This window comes from Bactrocera latifrons, unplaced genomic scaffold (assembly GCF_001853355.1).
Source record: "Bactrocera latifrons isolate USDA-ARS-PBARC rearing strain unplaced genomic scaffold, ASM185335v1 scaffold_126, whole genome shotgun sequence".
Lineage (NCBI taxonomy): Eukaryota > Metazoa > Arthropoda > Insecta > Diptera > Tephritidae > Bactrocera > Bactrocera latifrons.
This window is the reverse complement of record NW_017534697.1, coordinates 425700-442260: the sequence shown is the minus strand read 5'-3', so window position 1 is coordinate 442260 and position 16561 is coordinate 425700. Positions and strand designations below refer to the sequence as shown.

General features: G+C 33.8%; 5 protein-coding genes across 5 annotated transcripts; 3 read left to right on the top strand and 2 right to left on the bottom strand.

Annotated features, from left to right (window-relative positions):
* The first annotated feature begins 500 nt into the window (after nucleotides 1-500).
* LOC108978746 (probable ATP-dependent RNA helicase DDX43) lies at nucleotides 501-3185 on the top strand. The gene is made up of 7 exons (XM_018949181.1): nucleotides 501-619; nucleotides 707-1241; nucleotides 1302-1804; nucleotides 1872-2262; nucleotides 2327-2467; nucleotides 2530-2630; nucleotides 2688-3185. Exons 2-7 carry the CDS (start codon nucleotides 714-716, stop codon nucleotides 3010-3012), a joined length of 1989 nt encoding a protein of 662 aa, XP_018804726.1. The 5' UTR covers nucleotides 501-619; nucleotides 707-713; the 3' UTR covers nucleotides 3013-3185.
* Nucleotides 3186-3222: 37 nt separating this feature from the next.
* On the bottom strand, nucleotides 3223-5448 carry LOC108978747 (DNA primase large subunit). The gene is made up of 2 exons (XM_018949182.1): nucleotides 4629-5448; nucleotides 3223-4545 (listed from the first exon to the last, which is right to left on the bottom strand). Exons 1-2 carry the CDS (start codon nucleotides 5033-5035, stop codon nucleotides 3339-3341), a joined length of 1614 nt encoding a protein of 537 aa, XP_018804727.1. The 5' UTR covers nucleotides 5036-5448; the 3' UTR covers nucleotides 3223-3338.
* A 2350-nt stretch (nucleotides 5449-7798) lies between these two features.
* LOC108978727 (uncharacterized protein CG4951) lies at nucleotides 7799-10176 on the top strand. Its single transcript, XM_018949139.1, has 5 exons — nucleotides 7799-7959; nucleotides 8020-8352; nucleotides 8410-9098; nucleotides 9159-9381; nucleotides 9452-10176. Exons 1-5 carry the CDS (start codon nucleotides 7921-7923, stop codon nucleotides 9599-9601), a joined length of 1434 nt encoding a protein of 477 aa, XP_018804684.1. The 5' UTR covers nucleotides 7799-7920; the 3' UTR covers nucleotides 9602-10176.
* Nucleotides 10177-11162: 986 nt separating this feature from the next.
* LOC108978728 lies at nucleotides 11163-13014 on the top strand. Its single transcript, XM_018949140.1, has 4 exons — nucleotides 11163-11772; nucleotides 11922-12334; nucleotides 12406-12628; nucleotides 12684-13014. Exons 1-4 carry the CDS (start codon nucleotides 11593-11595, stop codon nucleotides 12831-12833), a joined length of 966 nt encoding a protein of 321 aa, XP_018804685.1. The 5' UTR covers nucleotides 11163-11592; the 3' UTR covers nucleotides 12834-13014.
* A 59-nt stretch (nucleotides 13015-13073) lies between these two features.
* Nucleotides 13074-16532, bottom strand: LOC108978726 (endoplasmin). The gene is made up of 5 exons (XM_018949138.1): nucleotides 16328-16532; nucleotides 16145-16234; nucleotides 15872-15954; nucleotides 14411-15687; nucleotides 13074-14298 (listed from the first exon to the last, which is right to left on the bottom strand). Exons 1-5 carry the CDS (start codon nucleotides 16365-16367, stop codon nucleotides 13395-13397), a joined length of 2394 nt encoding a protein of 797 aa, XP_018804683.1. The 5' UTR covers nucleotides 16368-16532; the 3' UTR covers nucleotides 13074-13394.
* Nucleotides 16533-16561: the final 29 nt, after the last annotated feature.

The following is a 16561-nucleotide window of genomic DNA, read 5'->3' as shown; positions in this document are numbered from 1 at the left end:
TTAGAGCTTTGAATAATTTTACATTTTACATATTTTAATATTTGACACCTGTCGCTTGCAGTCTGTCGCGCTCAATGTGTTACATCAATTGTAAATTTAAAAAATTTGGTAGTGTTGGTAAACAGCAGGAAATGTTTCAATGTGTTTGAGCAATGGTTCCCTCCGTCGTGCAATGGCAATTTTTCATTTCAAGTCAAATGGCAAGTTGGAAACAAGCTTTCAATTTTTCTTTATCACATGCTTTTCGCAATTTTTTAAAGGTTTCATACATATGCAATATGTTCTGATATTAAAATGTTATCAATATTTTACCAAATAAACTTGGTACCTAAGATGAAAATAAAAGCAAATGAAAGAAAATGCTTAAAATTGGTTGACTCGAAATGCATGTGGGAACGGAACAGACAACTTCAAAAAGAGAAATTGTCGATATTGCGCAGAGAATGCTTCTACGTATGTACTCACACTAACAGAAATAGTATATTTACAATTTCTTCACAGTGTGACCATGGTATTAGGGTTGTGACAACATATCCTTCGTGAATTCCTTACCTTCGTTTATGGAAATATACAGTTTTATCAGAGATATCCTTATTTTATTCTAAAATTTGTTGCAGAGGTAAATTTGTTGTCTACAAAAGACGTCATCTGCTAATCGCTTGAAAATTAAATACACAATTCGTTGTTGCATTTACTTCATATAAAGAAATAATATGTCGGACTGGGGAGAAGAAAACTGGGATGATGAGACACAAAACGTAGTTAAAGCGCCCGAAATTCGGAAAAGTAACCAAAATAATCACTATTACACAGGTGGTAATGGTCGGAGAAATAATTCAAATCAACATCAATACTCGGAGACGGGCAGAAAACGAACATCCCAAGTTCAAAACTACAGAGAAAAAATAAATATTCCACATGACTGCGTTGGCCTGATTATAGGTCGCGGAGGATCCAATATACAACGCATTCAAAACAATTACAATGTGCGAATAGATCTCGATAAAAGAACTGGATCAGCCTCGATTGGAGGGCAAAATGAACAAGATGTAAAAGATGCTTATAATTATATAGAACGTCAGTTGAATTCAAGTTCAAGAAATAACCATAGTATTGATCATAGCAAACAGACCGACTTCATGTATAAAGTAGAACAACAAGAGGAAATTATTAATACAAATGATAAAGATATTTCGAATGAGGATGCTCCTATTGATTGGGAGGCTATGGTGAAAAAATCGGTAAGCAGATTTAATTAATTATAATTAGTGCTAAGACGAATTGTTTATTATACATTTCAGAAGGAAGCAAGTGCAAGACGTTGGGCTCAATTGCCCCCCTTGACAAAAAATTTCTATTTAGAAGATTGTGAAGTTACAAATTTAACTACCGAAGACGCACAACGTATACGAAAGGAAAACAATAACATAACAGTCTCACGTGTATTTAAGGAAGATGGCGTCCCAGAAGATATACCAAATCCGATTTGGAAGTTCGAGCAGTGTTTTGCAGCTTATCCCGATTTGTTAGAGGAAATAAACAAACAAAAATTTGCGAAACCATCGCCCATTCAATCACAAGCATGGCCAATTTTATTAAAAGGAGAGGATATGATCGGTATTGCCCAAACCGGTACCGGTAAAACACTAGCTTTCTTGTTGCCTGCCATGATTCATACTGAGTACCAAAGTACCCCGCGTTCAGAACGCGGCGGACCCAATGTACTGGTCCTTGCGCCAACACGCGAACTGGCTTTACAGATTGAAAAAGAAGTCCATAAGTATTCATTCCGCGGCATGAAAGCGTGAGTATTTTAAAGTCTAGTTTTCTTAATAATTTGTTTCCGATTTTAACGTTATTAATACTTTTAGCGTATGTGTATATGGCGGAGGGAATCGCCGTGATCAAATAAACAACGTCCAAAGTGGTGTTGAAATAATAATTTGTACTCCAGGTCGCCTTAACGATTTAATCGAAGCCAATGTCATTGATGTGTCTAGTGTTACTTATTTGGTACTGGACGAAGCAGACCGTATGTTAGATATGGGTTTTGAACCACAAATACGTAAAGTGTTGCTAGATATACGCCCCGATAGGCAAACAGTTATGACCAGCGCTACCTGGCCTCCAGGAGTTCGCCGTCTGGCACAAAGCTACATGAGCAATCCTATACAAGTATGCGTGGGTTCACTAGATTTGGCAGCCACACACACAGTTAAGCAAATTATCGAAATAATGGACGAAGGCGATAAATATTTTGCTGTAAGATATTCTACTTACGTATACCAGATTAATTTACTAATAAAAAAGTTTTTTTTTCATATAGATTCAGAGTTTTTTAAAAAATATGCAGAAAAATGATAAAGTTATAATCTTTTGTGGAAAGAAGACGCGAGCTGATGATTTGTCCAGCGATTTAACAATTGAAGGACATATGTGTACCGCCATTCATGGTTCCCGAGAACAGGTATTACATACATTTATTTCTCTAATTTATATCCAATAATCTATAAAATGTTTGTTTTATAGTCTGATCGTGAGCAAGCGATTGCAGATATAACCTCAGGATATATTAAGATATTAATTGCCACAGATGTTGCTTCCAGAGGATTAGATATCGACGACATAACGTAAGTATTATTACTCGCATTGACTACTTCTTTAATTAAAATTCTTTAATTTTTTAGACATGTGATCAATTTTGATTTTCCTCGCAACATTGAGGAATATGTGCACCGCGTTGGTCGAACCGGTCGTGCTGGCCGCAAGGGAACGTCTATAAGTTACATTACTCGTAGTGACTGGGGTGTTGCTAAGGAACTGATAAGTATTCTGGAAGAAGCTGATCAAGATGTTCCATCCGAACTTCGTGAAATGGCTAACCGTTTCAAATCGATGAAGGATCGGCGTGCAAACGAATTATCGCAATGCAATTTCCGTGATCGGAATGGAGCCGGAAGTCGCGGTTACAATGGAGGTTTTCGCGGTGGTAACGGTGGCGGACGCTACTAAACAAGTTAATCACTTTCGCACAAAATATTTACAAATTTTATATATATACATATATATATATAACATGAATTGAAACGTGGACTTTTTTGATTTGATTTTTGATAAAATGTTGTATTGTATGCAAGTGATCGAGATGCTATCGTTTAATAAAAATTACTTTTTCTGATGTAAAATTAGGTTTTTAATAGGTAAAATTATATAAAAGTTAACGGTAAGCATGAGTTTTGTTACAATTACGACTATTTGAATCGATAGTATAAAATAATGATTATGATTATAATGAAAGTTTGGTGTATACATATATTTTTAATTTTTTTCAATTTTTATTAACAATCTATATGTGTAAGATCAAGGTCTTCATCCCATGCACTCTTTTCCGCTTGCATGCTGTTATAAGTACTCTCTTGAGTTTTAGCTGTGTTCCAGAGCTCATCATCTTCATCGGCGTTCATAACCTGTGTATTTTCGGTGCCACCATGTCTATTCCTATTAGGTTGTTTGGCATTACTTAATTTTTTAGTGGATCGATTACCCATCACATTTTGACTTTCTTCGAAATATTGATTCGGGTGGTGAACACCAAGTTCTACTGGTGAATCATGCATTATTTGGAAATATTTTCCACATGCAAGCTGATAATGGCCTTTTGATACATAGCCCATGACTTCTTGAACATGTGTCGAAGACAAGCCATATGATGCAAGTTTCATTTTTAACGTACTTGCATCATTTGTTTTATAGGGACATCCACGACAATCATCCTGGACTGCGTTTTCTTGGATTATCTTAAGGCATGAATAAGGTGTATAACTGATCATTGAACCCTTTTTGCCGTAATTGTGATATATGTTATATTCATAACGCTTCGTAAATTGTTCACCATCGATTTTCTTCGTAAATTCTTCTCGGAAAAAGCGCAGACTATCCTCCAAAGTAACACCAATCCCTTTAAGGAAAAGACCATACTGCATTCGTCCGCCATGCTTAAGATGATGATTTGTACGCAGATATTCATGGCAACTGCGCATGCATATTGGAAATGATTTTTTTGAAAGCTGGTCCAAAGATTCAGGTGACACAATCCCTTCTTTACTGAGGGCATAATCTTTACCCGTATATGAAGTATGTAACGATTTCAGTAAATGAAATATGCGTTCATCTGCTTCCACCTCTCGTATAAGCTTTTGCGCAGATTGCAAACCATGTTCAATTTCATTGAGCTGAATGACGGCTATAATTGAAACAAAATCATGTGTGTTTACATATGCAAATCCACTTTTCAAATAACATCGACGTGTTCGTACTAAGTCCAAAACTTGTGTAAAAGGTACTTTGTAAAAATCCAGCATTTCAATTTTGGATATACTTTGACCGACGGTACTCTCGTATAATCCATCTTTAACTGAATCTTTTTGGGAATCGTTCAGTGGAACATAGTCTAGTTTATTCAGTTCAAGAAAATGTTTGATGTCAGTGCTGGTCATTGATGAAAATTTGTATTTGAAAAGTTCCATTTCACGCGTCAGAAACCAACTGTTTAAAATTAGATATTAATAAAAAAAAAATTAGCTAATTTAATTACAATTATTTTATTCCCATTTTTGTATTATACCCACCGTTTCAGTTCTTCAGTGCGACAGTATGCCAACCGCAGAATAAAATGTGAAATATAATCACGTCGCCTTGCTTGCAATTCTTGTTCATATTTGTTACTATCCGTTGACGGATTTACGGTGTTGCCCATACACAGCCGCAGGTAACCTCTAAGACCTTCTCGATTCAGCTCAGTGTTGACTGATTCTTTCCATTCATCTGATAAAAAACGAAGGTTTTTAGAATTTGCTTGCTCCAGAATGCGTAGTACTTTCAGTCGTTCCAGAGCCAAGTCTTCGAATTCGTTAATTTTTATGTCTTCAATCGGTGGAGTTCGGTAAAGTGAAACATTATGTGGGTACTTTATTTCTAGATTTTCGTACTGTGGTTTGCGAACTACTCGTGCACGCGTTTTCCGGCGAAAATCCATTTTATAACACCTTATTATTTATAATATTTATACAATCGTATTCGATATTCACATTAACCAAAATTGCTCGGTAATCAAAGTTTTGTAGATTGGGCGCGCAATTTGACAGTTGGTGAGAATGTTTACATTCTCATAGTTTAATGTCACCATTGCTGAGACTTTTGTGTGCAAGCAGTATTCACGGGCAATAACTGTTGCCTGGTATTTTCATTACCAAATATAACCAGATTTGTATATAAAATAAACGTATTTTTAAACTTACAAACTCATGGTGTATTGCTAAGCATGATTCAATTATGGAAAGTTGTGTCGATATGAAGCCTGATTCCTCTTATGAAAAAGGGTTCAGTTTGGAAAAAGTTATTTTTATTGAATTATAAAAACAAAATAAAAAAGAGAACGGTTGATTTTGATATAATGGATTCAATTACTTTTGATAAATTGTTGTTTTTGGGCTATCGAAACAACATTGTTGTTTTTCATAAACACGAGTCAGCTGATTTCTCTCATCCAAAACGGGGTTGCTAATAGTAGTATATTATATTATATTATATTTTGTAGTAATTAAAAAATGAACTTGAACTTATTCGAAATAATCTTAAACTAACTCTTAATTACAGTCGAATACAGTTATTCATTAAAAGTTATACTATTTTTAATAATTTACATTTAGTTTTGATATTTTCCTTTATAAAAATTATAAGATAACCTAGATGTGAACAAAACCGTTTATATTTTCATATCTTGCTATTGAACAAATGTGATAAATAGACAACAACAACTAATAGCAGAAACAGCCCCAAACGCTACTGCCTTCCTTCCTTTTCCTTCCGTAAGGAGCAAAATGTGTCAAAAGTTGAGCCCGTGGTAAAAACGCAGAATTCAGCCTTCTTTGTTTGTTTTCATGTGAACAATGTTGTCATTGCTCAATAAGCATATATAGTTTTGTACACATCTAAGTTTTCAATTACAATTTTTTATAATATAAAATATCAAAGCTGAAAATAGTTTATATATCATAAATTTTAAACATATTGAAGACAATTTTTATAATTACTTCAGTATAAGTCTCGAGTTTGAGTTATTTTAAGATTTAGCGTTGTGAGAGAGCAATCAGCTGACTCGTTTCTACGGGAAAAATCCAAATCGTGGAAAATTAAAATGTACATAGAGAGCGCGACTCGACATTGCAGCTCGACAGTGAACTGTAAATGGCGTCGTGAATCCGTTTACATGAACATTTGTAAGAAGGCAGCGACATAACAATGACCGCCATATACATAAAACCACAAGCTGTCCAGTTTTCATGTACACATGGTGTGGCCATACTAATACCTTATACCATGTTCAGACCGACACTTAATCACACGATTTCGGCTGCTGAGTGGTTCATCCCACTAATCTTATAAATTTATTAAGATTTCGCAATACAAAAATGGCAGTTCAAAATCACTTCATCGGAGTGATTTGAAACTGATCAACGCTAATAGCGGGATTCTGTAAGCAGTCTCTAATCTCTATTTGAGACATTTTGTGGTAAAATCTCAATTTGTGACTAGTTACTATTCACTAAAAAGTCTCTAGCTTTAGCCTCAAAATATTGCCTCAAATTTGAGACCTGGTAGTTAGCAAGTCACAAAACCAAAAAGAATTCTTGTCTGCCATTTTGAATATACTGAGCAGAGATCATCATTAATATTAATCGATTCTCAATTTTTTATTTTTTGTAAGCAAATCAAACACAAAAAGGTTAAAAATAAATCAATTTTACAAAAATTTCGAAAATATWATGAAACAAAATCAACATATAATTTTATTTTGATTGATAATTATCTTTTTCGACTAGGTTATAGAAAATTTAATTTTTGTTATCGACATATTTATTTTCATCCAAGTTTAAAAGCATCTCTGAGTTATTAAATGTAATAGATTTTGTGACTGTCACTTACAGAATAGCAAAATCGTCTCAAGTGTCAAAAATTGTCTCTATCAAATTTAGAGACTTGATACTGTATCACCGTACAGAATCGCACGGTTAGACTCTACAAAGAGAAAAAAATATAAACAAACAAATTTTTTTTACAGCAATTAATCTAATTTCACCTGAAAATCGACTTCGCAAATGAAAAAATTAGTCCATTATTTCCACAATGTAGAAAATATTTCAAAAAATACGGCTTTTATTACAAAATACTATAGACAATGTTTTATTTTCATAAATATTGATTGATGTGAATTCTTGAATGCCAAAAATAGCTGTTTTTGATTTTTTCCAACGGGAGTAAGAACACTGTTGGGTTATGAAATGCTTAATTGTAATCTAATCTTTTAAATTTTCGGTCTGAACATGGTATTACACATCAATGAAATTTTAATATTTTGTTCAAAATGAATTTTTTATGAAAAAAAATAAGTAAATAGGTAAATTAAATTTTAAATTGTTATTACAAATGATATAACAGAGCTTATATGCTTTTATTTCTATAATAACGTCAGGTTTGTTAGAGCTTTGAATAATTTTACATTTTACATATTAGTGGCATCACTACTATATCTACTGTCGTCGGAAAATTTGAGATTATATTTCCAAGGCAGCGACAGCGACAACTGACGTCCTGCAGTCGAGCAGCTGTCTAAATAACTGTGTCCGTAAGAATGTGTGTATTTTAATATTTAATAGATGTCGCTTATAGTCTGTCGTGCTGTATGTGTTCAGCACTTAAGTGAAGGAACGTAGAATTATAATTCTATTGAAATACCGCCCTAATTTGACAGCTTTCGAGTAATTTGACATAGAAGAAAATAAGAAAAAGGATAAGTGAAATATTGGAATCATTTGAAACTGGCGCCTTTTAGTCTGAAAATATTTTTTCCCATAAAAAATAATGCGTATTCTTAATTCGTGCATATTGCAATTACGTGAGGTAAGTCCTTACTTACATACATATGTATTTCATTCAGAAAACATATTCGTCGTTAAATAGCACAACGGTAGAAAATTTCTATGCCGTCTAAAATTTGAAAAGTCATCAGATGAGAGTTTAAATACAGAAGAACAGCGGGACTTACATTGGTTAGATAGATCAGATTGGAAAACATTTGACGCTCAGTTGGATAAGACAATTAGTAAGCTCGATAAGGGAGTACTCAAAGAGAAATCTTTTCAGTTAAACGATGAAATTGATGTTGTGGTTTCAATTTCCTCGACAGCTGTGAGAACAATTTCTAAGCTTTTAGGTATTGAATGTTTGGAAAAGAAAGATTACCCAGTATCGTTAAAATGCTTATTTCATAGACAATCTGAAAGAAAAAGGAAGGTATGTAAGTAATTTGAAAAATACAACGAGTTAAACTAAAAATTTGTAGTTTTCCAGATAATATCCGCCAATGTTTGCAGAGACTCGGAGAATATTGCTGAACCAGATGTAAATTCAAAACATTTGGAAGATAGAGATATATTTTCAAACTATAGTAGTGATGATATCAGTAGCAGTGAAAAAAATTTGGTAAAATTTAAAAATGTCAAGTTGAAGTCGATTGATAAGGAAAAGGCTAAAAAGGGTCCAGCAGTTAATACTAAAGCTCCGCAAGATGATGGATTACAACAATTTGCAATAAAAAGAAATAACCATCGTCCCCAGCGCACGTCGGCCCGAAGAGGAAAAAATAGTCAAGTGGTCATCGGCAAACATGAGGAATCTTTCAATTCCTATGAGGAAAGCGATGATTTTATTGAGGAACCTGCAGTCAAAATTGGATTAAAAACGCAAGAAACATTGTTAAAGGCGAAGCGACAACGAAGCCTAAAGTTCGACAATTTTCACTGTCAGGAAAATAAATCAAATAGTAATTGGTTGACTAAGAAGCAACCTGAGGAGTTGGTTGTAGCCAAAAAGATTTCAAAAATAACTAAATCCAAGGTAAAAGCGCCCAGAGCATGTTCAATTATTACCACTAAAGATACAGATAGCCAGCATAGGCAGAACGAACAAATTAAGGCTAACAAAAAAATAAAATCATTTTTGGAGCAAGTAATACAGGTGCCCAAGGAGGTCAAAATTTTGTAAGTAAACACAATTATTCTGTTATAATCTGTACATTTAAATAATATATGGAAAGTCAGAACTCTGAACAATATGGGCGGTGACGAAATTTTAAACACTTTTCCGAAATATAAAAATCAGCTTGACGCTGTTTTTAATGAACTACGATCGAAACCTAAAGTATCCGGTTACAATGGAATTAACCACTTTTCAGTTATTGAACTAATAGATAATGACAAACAATTGAAAATTATGCACAAACTCGGGGAAGTATACGAAAAAGACGGAGATGGCACATCTATCGTAAGTGGAAACGTGTTTTTTTTATAAATGCTTAAAATAATTTCTAAATCTTAATTGTTTTCTTAATTAGTATCCAATGCTTTTTGCGAATGCCTTGATGCCCGAGTGGTTAGTAAATATATTTAAGGATAAGTATAATTTTTCCTACAGCGAAGCAGTGACTCATTTAAACAAACAGCAACTTTACCTACAATATATGGCTACAGATGATCACTATTAGCAAATGTTAGTTTTTTCTTGTATTCGTTATCTACAGGATAGGGAAAAAGAATTATTTCGTATAAATTTACACTACACAAGTCTTACGAAAACATGACTTATGGTGGCTGTAGAGAAGACTAGTTTTGATTTTATTTAAGATAATGTTAAAATATACTTATAACATACTAAAGGACTTAAAATAGAGAGTAATTATAAGTCTTAAAGTTGGATTGGTCATGGTCTACAACTAATTAAAACTTTAAAAAAACTTTTGGTTCATGAGGAAATATCCGAAAATTAACCAAAATGTTGAAATAAACAAATATTAGAGCCGTAATAAATAAAAAATATAAGACACCCTTCCTGTAACAGTACAAACAGCAAAATTCATCTTTTTGCATAAATCGAATCGCGTTTTCAGTATTTTTCTTTATAACTTAACCCATCAGAATATTTTAATTACTCTTTATGCATAATGTCCCTCAGAGTTATCTGTTTTTGTTGAATTTATGTAGGCCTCTATTGCAGGTTTATATTTTAATCAGTTATTTTGTAAAAATACATAGAAAGTGAAACATTTGTTGAGTTCGTAAATTAAAGCCTCGAAACTGAATTTTGGGAATTATTTTTACTGATTCGATTGAAGGGACCGTGGGAAGTGTTTCCAATGTAACGAGTCGACACAATCTACTATTCCTAGGAATATATGTACTTTCAAATATGGTGTTCATAATATTTAAAAGAGGATTTGTAGCAACCACAGCCATAGTAGGCTTCTTTAGACCAAAGTTAAATCCATTTAAAATACATTATTGATAACCATCGTCATCAAAGAACTGGAGAGTTCGTGGTAATGTTCTTTCATCTCATTTAGTAAAAAAAAAAAGACAATCCATTTAATGGTCAATTATCTTTAGGCTGTTAGAAATGTTCAAAGGTTGTCAGCTGTTTAAATATGTCAAATCTTCATTTTTTTTTAGGTTGGCAACACCAATGAAACTTCGATTGAAAATAGTTAAGTTTGCAACCACTTAACCGGCGTACCTAAATAAAAGCGTTGAACGACCATACAAAATTTATGGACATAAACACATGAACAGGAATTTTTGAAAGTAGTTTCTTGCTGCTGTTTTTTGTTTTAGCGACGTCAGTAAATGAGGAGTGATTCCACACTCGACCTATTTCTAAGGGGCAACACTATCTAGCGGTACAATGACACCGGAAGGTATGGGAGCAGGTATTGCGGGACCGCATACCAATGGGCTGTTTTTCGAGCGTCTTTCAAGCAGAGTCTTTGCTATAAATAGCTCTAGGCTTTTGTATCCACCTTCACTGCGTCCAGCAAAACTTTTGACCTGAAAATGGCTGAATCTTTTTATGACCTATGATTACACATATAATATCGGATAATTTTGGTGAAATAATTCCTTCAATTTATTGGAGTTTCCTCACGTCACTCTATATTTTATTAATTGAAATTTTGAAAGATAGGCATAAAGCATCGATAGTCAAAATAAAGTATCGATAGTGGGACGAAAATAAATCTATCTATCTATTTGTTTTCGTAAAATGTTATCTTTGATATTAGTGCAATAAATATTGTGATATTAGCAGATATAGTTATTGAAAATTCTTGACAAAATAGAGTTCATTCAGAGTGCTATTATCTGCTCGTATTTTTATTGATGAGATAGCACTGTTAAAAGTAAAATTTGTGGATTAAAAATGCGTGTCCCCTTCAAGTAGATATCAGAAAATTAAAAATGTTTGCCAATGTCAACTGCTACATTGGAGTTAAATAAAAATGAAATCTGATTCATCTTTGAGTGAAATTAAAAACTCATATAAAATTCCTAAGTTCGGTGAAGACGTGTTTCAAATGTCAACTCCAAGCTATAATACTGAATTGAAAGGCTCAAATGGAAATTTTGTTATTCCTCCACAAAATCGTGAATGCTTTTATAAAAAACTGGGGATTAAAAAGTAGCATCAAAATATAGATTAAAAAACATGAATAAAGAGAAAAATTATGAACATGCTAAAGAACCAGGGAAGTCATTATCGAAGAATGTACCGAACATTGATGAGCATCACAGCGTATTACGACGATCAAAACGGTTCCCTGTAAAAGCTCGTCGATATGAATCAGAAGATCTTACTTCCTTTGTTAGAAACAAACACAAGTTAAAGGTAAACACTATCAATACTATCCGAGAACGCTATGAATCTGACCCAAAAAGTGATGAACACATCACGAGAACAACGGAAGAAATTAATTTAATAAAAGCATACACATTTTGAAGGTCTGCAGACTCATCTAGAAAGTATTTCCTTTTCAGTCAGAATACATCAAATCTACTCCTAAAACTAAAAAGAAAAAGGCGGGGCCAATCAGCAAAGATAAGCGAGACTGCTTTTATTCTAAAACGGAGAGTGATGTAAAATATACGTCTAAGTTGACATCGGCCCAGAAAAACTGCCAACGAAAAGAAAAAGATGATGCCGTTAACCAGCATGAAACTCAATCAAAGAAAACCCATTTGATAAAAAATTCCAAATTCAAAAAGCCAATTTTTAAAATTACTAATGAACATAAAGAAAATAACTTGAGGATTGTAAAGCAAATAATTTATCCTACTGCAGAGGAAATAGCAGAAAATGAGCGCAAAGAACGAGAACAGATAAGAGTAAATAGAAAAATGAAAGCAATGTTACAAAATCTTGTGCAAGTACCTGAAAAAGTCAAAATATTGTAAGTAACTTTTTCTATAAGCAACTTGTAAAAGCCAGTAATAAAGATAAAACTTGGCAATTTTTTTACAGGTCACTCAATAACATGACCTCTGATGAAATTTTGAACACCCTTCCTAAATACAAAATTCAATTAGATATTATTTTCCGTGAATTGCGCTCAAAGCCGAGAGTAGATGATTACAAAGGAATCAACCACTATTCTGTTATTGAACTGATCGATCATGAAAAACAGCTGAAGATGATGCACAAACTTGGTGAGGTATATGAGGCCGAACAAGATGGAATATCTCAGGTGGGTACCAAAATTTACTTAAATGCTATGTAATAAAACAAATGCAAATATGTAGTATCCTACGCTATTCGCTAATGCGTTGATGCCCGAATGGCTGGTTCATATATTCAAGGATAAGTATGAATTTTCCCATACTGAAGCCGTATCCCATTTGAACAAACAACGACAATATATGCAATATTTGGGTGCAGACGATTATCACTGAGGACTATAAGAGATACTATTGATATATGAATAATTTGTAAGATAAAAGAAATTTGAAATTTATAATATTTTAGCGGTGGAAATTTTCTGATCACTTCCTATGTCATGTGCCAATGTAAAAAAAAATCCATGCAAGCCCCTTTTTCATATTTTTAAAAATAAATATATCTTTCAATAATCAAGACAATAAAATATCAACAATTTTTTAAGAACAAATTTTTTTATTTAAATTTGTGTTTTATTTTAATTCTAGATTACAAGTAGAAATATTTTCCATCATTTTAAGAAGTTTATGTATGTAGATACCAAAATTGAGCACTAAAAATGCGCTTTGTGGAAATGTATTAATCGCTGTTTGAGGTAGTATATAATATTACCTTGCGAGTAGCGAATTTGCCTTCGCTTATTTCGATCACTATAATAAATACAAATTCAGAGTATGATGCAGAAATATACATGCAATGCAGGCGAAATGATTAAAGGGATCAAACTGAAAAAAATCAGTCTACTATTCATAAAAATATAATTTTTATCTAAAGATCTAAACTTAAATTTTTCTAGTTTAGAGTTCATCGTGAACCTCATCATCCTCGCTGTCTTTGTTCTCTGATAAATTGTCATTTTCCTCATCGTTTCCAGTATCGCCAGCAATATCCTCATCATCTTCATCTAGCTCGATTTGTTCATCTAATGGCACTCCCAGAGATTGCCGCATCATTTTTTCAATGGTATCTGCGAAATCGGATGTCTCTTGCAGCATGAAGCCTGAACGTAAAGTAGCCGTGCGGAACATCATTACAGCCATGTCCTTCGCTGTACTGTCAGCTTCATCAGCTTCGACGCGACGCAAGAGTTCACGAATAAGTGGATGACGGGGATTTATTTCTAATGTTTTTTTCTGATTCAAGTAGTAGCTACGTTGTGGATCATCAGATTTTTGGTGCGCATTGGACAATGCCAACCTTTCCATGTTACCAGTCCAGCCGAACATTCCAGCAACGAGTGCACATGGTGAGTTGCTAAGGCGTTCTGAAACTTGTGCCTTCAAAATTTTATCCTTAAGTGCCACTTCATTCAACCATTTTACGAGTGGTTCAAACGTTGATTTTAGTTCTTCAAATCTTGATTTGCTTTTTTCGGACTCGTTTAATTTAAATCCTTCTTTGGCAACATTTTGGAATTTCTTACCATCGAATTCAGGCAGGGCGGAAATGCAGTATTCGTCAACAGCCTCAACAAGGTAAAGGACTTCATAGCCCTTGCTCAGCAGGCGTTCGACAAATGGTGATTTTTCGACTTCGGCACGGTTAGCACCTGCAATAAAGAATATATGTTCCTGCTTGGCCTTCATACGTTCAACATATTCAGCAAGAGAGGTTAGATCTTTTCCGTTGGATGATTGGAACCGCAAAAGCTTGGCAAGCCGAGAACGATTACTGGGGTCTTCCATGATACCGAGTTTAATGCTGGAAATTAGAAGAAAAAGTATAAAAACAAGCTCCCAAAGAAAGTAGAATATTTAAAATTGATATTTGATATATTTAGATTTAAAAAACGAAGACTGTCTTCTTTACTTACTTGGTTGAGTATTCTTTCCAGAATTTGCTGTAGTTGTCCTTATCGATCTTTTTAATCATGTCTAAAACCTTGCGAACCAACTTCTTCTTTATAACCTTGATTAATTTATGCTGTTGAAGTGTTTCACGCGAAACGTTCAAAGGCAGATCGTCGGAATCAACAACACCACGAATGAAGTTCAAGTAATTAGGCATCATATCATTAAATTCGTCGGTTATAAAAACACGACGTACATATAATTTTATATTATCGGCTTTGGTGCCATAACGATTGAAAGATTCTGATGGTTGAACTTTTGGAATGTATAATAAGCTCTTGAATGTAACTTCTCCTTCTGCAACAAAATGTGTATGTGTTAGAGGTTCGCTGCTGTCCTTGGTAAGTGTCTTATAAAACTCTGTGTATTCATCATCAGTGACATCGGCTGGTTTGCGAGTCCAAATAGGTTTACTGTCGTTGATTAGTTGCCAATCCCAAACAGTTTTGGAGACTTTCTTTGTCTTTGCCTTGTCGACGTTTTCAGATTCTTCCTCCACCTTAGCTTCATCATCGCTATCTTCTAAATTGTCTTCAGCCTTTTCCGACTCTTCGGTTGTGGAATCTTCTTCGATTGGCACATCTTCCTCAATAGTTTTACTTGACCACATTAAAATCGGGAAATTTATGAATTGAGAATATTTGCGGATCAATTCGCGTACAGTATCTTCCTCAAGGAAATCTTGGGCTTCGTCTTTCAAATGCAAGGAAATAATAGAACCTCGTTTAAGAGTGTCACCACGAGGATCTTCAACAATACTGAAACTATTAGCGTCCGATTCCCAAATGTATTGTTTATCAGCATTATGCTTTGTAGTAACGACTACACGATCGGCTACCAAGAAAGCTGAGTAGAAACCAACACCAAATTGTCCAATCATGTCATTGAGGTCTTGGCCAGATTCTGTCTTCGACGTATCTTGCATTTTAGATAAGAAATCGGCAGTGCCCGATTTGGCGATTGTACCCAAATTGTTGATCAGATCTTGATGAGTCATACCAATTCCCGAATCCATAATATGTAAAATCTTATTCTCTTTATCAGCCTTAATGCGTATATTCAATTCTGGATTAGTATCCAATTCACCCTTGTTCGTGAGGGCAAGTAGGCGTATTTTATCAATAGCATCAGAGGCATTGGAAATCAATTCTCGCAAGAATATTTCTTTGTTTCGGTACAATGAGTTTATTATGAGTTTCATCATGCGATTTACCTCCGTCTGGAATGTAAATTTCTCCGCCTATGGTACATATAGAATTTTAGAAAGTAGATTAATAATTATTTGGATTTTTTAAATCGAAATGTATTGGTTGAAAACAATTTCTCTCACAACTGAAATGACAGACGTGGCAAAAGCTTAATCTTAACCCAAAAAATACTATTTCAATCAAACCGTATACTTTAAATATTTAAACATTACTCACCTTCTCTCGGACCTCCTTCATCTGTGCAACACTCAATCCATCCAACTTTATTGCCTCTTCCTCACGCTTGAGAGTTTCAGCATCTGAACGAAAATTTATTAAATTTACTGTTTATATATGTGAACACATTTAATAAAAATAATAAATGCTTTTGCGAATATTTTAGCAGTGACGTGTACAAATCACGCACAGAAGAAATTAGGCGATATCAGCTAATATCGATAGCAAGTGAACGGCAATATCTACTACGTATACAAATGTGATTTGCCTTACCTGTTCTGGAACCTTCCTTGAAGGAACCTAAATTCAAATCAATAGTTTCTACATCTTCTGTGCTTTCATCTGCTAGTATCTCTCCCACACCTATACAAAATATGATATTTTTAGTAATATTAAATTCATTATAACATATTATAAAGTCGATAGAGATTCGTATATGCCGGTATGCAAACTAACCTGCTAAAAGAAGCAAGGCAAACAATAATAAATACTTCATTTTAAAGTGCAGCAATCCTTTTGAAACTTTTCTTGCTTTACTGTTACAGTTTATCCAATCAATAAGCAACTTCCAGAAATTGCAGAACTCTTTTTATTACAAAATATTCTCGACAAAGATTGAAACCAACTGAAATCGCAATTAACACCCAACTGCAAAATAATACACAATGTACGGTGGTTAATATTCAGCCA